General features: G+C 37.3%; 1 protein-coding gene across 2 annotated transcripts; it reads right to left on the bottom strand.

Moving 5' to 3' along the window:
* Positions 1-1,058: 1,058 nt before the first annotated feature.
* Positions 1,059-3,866, bottom strand: LOC107658459 (coiled-coil domain-containing protein 43-like). 2 transcript variants are annotated; one of them, XM_016447011.1, is made up of 5 exons: positions 3,606-3,866; positions 3,136-3,226; positions 2,308-2,443; positions 2,125-2,174; positions 1,059-1,476 (listed from the first exon to the last, which is right to left on the bottom strand). In XM_016447011.1, exons 1-5 carry the CDS (start codon positions 3,777-3,779, stop codon positions 1,283-1,285), a joined length of 645 nt encoding a protein of 214 aa, XP_016302497.1. In that variant the 5' UTR covers positions 3,780-3,866; the 3' UTR covers positions 1,059-1,282. The 2 variants fall into 2 exon arrangements, with proteins under 2 accessions (XP_016302497.1, XP_016302498.1); XM_016447012.1 differs by having other exon boundaries at positions 1,059-1,470.
* Positions 3,867-4,584: the final 718 nt, after the last annotated feature.

Below are 4,584 nucleotides of genomic sequence, written 5' to 3'. Positions count from 1 at the left end.
ACCTTATATATATATATATATATATATATATATACACACACACACACACACACACAGAGTATTGTCAAAAGTATTGGGACACCCCCTACTAATGAACAGGTTTGTCTACTTTAGTAATTTCCGTGAGTACAAATCTTAATGTTTTAGCATATAATGGATATTCAAGGGAATTGTGTGCTTCTAATTTTATAGCAACAGATTGGACAGGACCCTTTTCTAACATGACAATGCCTCTGTGTATAAGACAAGGTTCAAAAAGAAATGATTGATTCAGTCGGTGTGGAAGAACTTGAGTGGTCTGCAGAAACCCAGCTGAACACCTCTGGTGTGACTTTAAATGCTGACCTTGAGCCAAAAACTCATCACCAAACACCAATGAGTACATATGAGTAAAGTCATTTTAGACACTTCCAAAACGGTTGCAAAAGTTCTGGAATTTTTTTTTTTAAATACATGAATTATGTTTCCATCTTTTTTGCCACAGTTTTGGAAGTGCCTTTTTCTGCTCTAAAGAAGGGGGTGTCCCAATACTTGATTTATAAAAAGTAGAGAGAGAGAGTGAGAGAGAGTTCAGATGCAAAAGCCTGTAAGTGCCATTTGAAATTTTCTTCTAAAATGAGCATTTTTATCAGCCTCCTATGTGTTGGTTTAGTAATGTCACTTGAATGGCAATGAATAGGTTATTTTCTTTGCTATTAAAGTAAAATAACAATTATGAAGAAAAATTACAATTTTAGAAGAAAATTTTAGATGGCACTTAGAGGCTTTTGCATCTGAACTCTTCATATATATTTATATACACAAACCAAAACGCAAATAAAACTTATTTTAGGATTATGGAAATATTTTGCATAACCACATTATACTTTACAATTTAAATATTCATGTAACAGTAATGACAATAAGGGGAAGACCATTTTAACCAAATTATGAATTATGATTTTTGGGTTGAAATGCAACCTGAACATGTTTTTGACAGGGTGTGAGAGATTTACCCTTAAATAAGTAGCACAACAGTCAGCACCTGTAAAAATGAATGGGTCATGATACAATTCTCACTCAGTTTGCTGGTTTGCCATTTGTTTTTTTACAAGCCAAGAAAACAGCTAAATCGGCCCAACATTATCATTCCATAAGCACTATCGGACCCAAAACAGGATATGGATGCATACATTGTTAGTTGGGGCATTGTTTGCTGAGGTCTCATTGTATTTTTCTCTTGTAGATAAATGACCTTGGTATCGTATAGTCCACAAAAGTTTTCTTGCTCTGTATTTTCTCTCTATCTCTTGCGTTCTCCCTTCTGTGTGCGTTTCTTTTCTTTGTCCTTGCGCTCCTGCTTGGCTAGTTTGTCTTTCTCGCGTTGCATCTTGTCCTGCTCTTTCTTCTTCTCTGCGTCCTCTCTGGCCTGGTCACGCTGCTGTTTGCGGTGGTCCAAAACATCCTCGACATTGGTGTTTTTGAACAGGGCTGGGGCTGGAAGTGAAGGGAACAGTTCATGTCTAATCATTGCAGATCATACTACAGCTGCTCCTACAACAGTACTGCACACTATATACAGTGGGTACGGAAAGTATTCAGACCCCCTTCAATTTTTCACTCTTTGTTATATTGCAGCCATTTGCTAAAATCATTTAAGTTAATTTTTTTTCCTCATTAATGTACACACAGCACCCCATATTGACAGAAAAACACAGAATCGTTGACATTTTTGCAGATTTATTAAAAAAGAAAAACTGAAATATCACATGGTCCTAAGTATTCAGACCCTTTGCTCAGTATTTAGTAGAAGCACCCTTTTGATCTAATACAGCCATGAGTCTTTTTGGGAAAGATGCAACAAGTTTTTCACACCTGGATTTGGGGATCCTCTGCCATTCCTCCTTGCAGATCCTCTCCAGTTCTGTCAGGTTGGATGGTAAACGTTGGTGGACAGCCATTTTTAGGTCTCTCCAGAGATTAAATGATTTTAGCAAATGGCTGCAATATAACAAAGAGTGAAAAATTGAAGGGGGTCTGAATACTTTCCGTACCCACTGTATACTGTGTATAACCAGAGCAGACATCAGCTCCTGAAGTGATCGTGGTTATTACATAGTAGAGTGATGGTGTCAAAAAGGATACATTTTTCACTGGGTATACCCACTGCAGCTGGTTCTTCCTCATCATCTTCAGTACAAATGTTAAAGAAACTGCTTCACACTGGATCACCTGATCCCTGACCTTGAGAGAGACTCGGTGATGCTTTGTTCTTAACAAAGTGCCATAAAAAATACAACATTACAAACAAGTGTGTTAAAAGGATATTCCTCCTCATCGGTGACATGAGCATACTGTGCCAGTAGAGCCTCTTTCCTCTTCTTGGCTTCCTCCGACACCTCCTTCTGTTTGACCACAATCTGTGCCTGCTTCTCTATCAAACTGGCAATAGCCTGAACCTCAGCTGAAAATAGAAAACAAAAAACAAAGACAGTTTCCCAAATACAGTAGCTGAAAAACATGTTTATATCACTGTTACTGTACTGTGAGGTAATACAGAAGAAAATAATGAGAACAATTAAAAATCTTGGTTATACTAAAATTATGGAATTGTTACACAAAAAAAGTGAGAAATAAAAATATTAACGTACAACCCTGTTCAACAGTTTTGTCAAATTGTTAAATTTTTTTTTTTTTTTAAGATGCCTCTTATGCTCACCAAGGCTTGGTTTACTTGATCAAAAACCAGTAAAATTGTGAAGCATTATTACAAAATTTACTGAATTCGCTTAATATATTTTAATACATAATTTATTAGTATTCAGTAAAGCTGATTTTTCAGCAGCCATTACTAATATGATGATTTGCTCAAGAAACATTCTTCTTATCAATGTTGAAAACAGTTTAGTGGTTTAGAAACTGATACCTTTTTTAGGGTTTTTTAATAGTTTTTTTGTAACATTATAAATGTCTCTAGTCGCGTTTGATCAGTTGAATGCTTCCTTGCTAAATAAAAGTATTAATTTCTTTAAAAAATATCTTACCACACACTTTTGAACAGTAGTGCATAGTACAATGTTGATCACTCACAGTAGCGTGAGACTGGTAAATGGGGTCGCTGTGATACACCTTTTCTAATTTCAGCTCTCCACTTACCATCTCCCTGAGTACCCTTCACTGCAGATCTGCTGCACTCAGTCCACTGTTTTAAGATCTGCTGGCAAACCTCCTCAAGCGTGTCTTCTTCCTACGACAATAAAGTGACCTCTGTTTACTAACACAAGCCTAAAACGGTCAGGCAAACGACTGTATATGGATGTTTACAGTGACTTCACACCAATCTCTCTGCACACACCTTTCGTAAACCTACATTGAAAATAAGCTGCTCGTGTCCGATTATTTTTGAGTAAATGATGATAGTAATAAACATAATACCAGTGAATGGCAACAGGCGTTTGATCACGTTTCGCACTTTAACTGCTCAAATGAAGGGCCAAAAAAGCAATTCAGTTTATAACATAGAAGTGTTTTTCGGGTTTATGATGAGGTTTTCAGAACAATCGTTAAATATTACAAGTTTCTAACAGTGTGAAATGTCTTGACAGCTGAGTTGAGCGTGCACGGACCAGAAAAGCGGACAGGATGCCCTGAAGAGCGTCCTTTTGCTCTTCACCGTTTTCCTCTTCCTGAAGCACTCCGAGTATATATGCTCCGTAAACTTCTCTGTCTACTTCGAGGGAGTCCAACCGCTCGTTCAGCCAGTTTTCAAACTCCCTGACGATTTGGGTGGGCGCCGCCATTTTCCCTGGCTGGGGTCCTGATAGTGAGGCGGGATGTCCGCGCAGAAGGCCAGACACAAATGCGCTACACTAACGTTCAAAAGAAAATCCATACTTTACGCATCCTTTTCATTGCGATAGAATTTGCGAACTTAGTTATTTCATTATTTACACGGGGAGATTACATTTAGCTTGGTATTCATATAAGCGAGTGCCGTCTAGTACGTGCGAAAAGCTTATTTAATTGCTCATAATTTAAGCGCATCATGTTTGAAGCAGGCATTGTTTTTATAATGCAAGCGTCCTGTGCAGCAAAGTGGTATCAGAACAGTTGATTTTAAACCAAAGCTCACCACTAGAGGGTATTAGCTGCCAATTTACCCAAGAAGGCCGAATTCTCAGGTGCACATCCGGATCCAGGTAAAGAACTGTTGGATGCTGCTGTATTAAAAAAGCATATGCAGGTACTGTGATTTTTGTTGTTTTTGTTTGTTTTTTTAGCAATACATGATTAACACGTTTGCATCTGGTGGGGGCATTAATATTTTTTGCATAACCTCATTTCACTTAGGAATCATAATCAGGTTTAAAACAGTGGTCAATAAAATTAATATGCATCATTTCAATATGCTGAGAGGGCTACAAAAATATTCTATAGAATGCTTGTGTTTATGTTTCATAAATTGTGTATGTACATAGGTCTGCGTAAAAGTCTGCTCATGCTTAAGATTAAGCCTGTATCATATTTGATGCATGAATTTCTCAGGTCTTTAATATATCAACATGATCAAAACTTTGCTGAAACACCTGTTGCGCACAATCTATG

This window comes from Sinocyclocheilus anshuiensis, unplaced genomic scaffold (genome assembly GCF_001515605.1).
Source record: "Sinocyclocheilus anshuiensis isolate Anshui unplaced genomic scaffold, SAMN03320099.WGS_v1.1 scaffold371, whole genome shotgun sequence".
Taxonomy (NCBI): domain Eukaryota; kingdom Metazoa; phylum Chordata; class Actinopteri; order Cypriniformes; family Cyprinidae; genus Sinocyclocheilus; species Sinocyclocheilus anshuiensis.
This window is presented reverse-complemented; position numbering and strand designations above follow the sequence as displayed.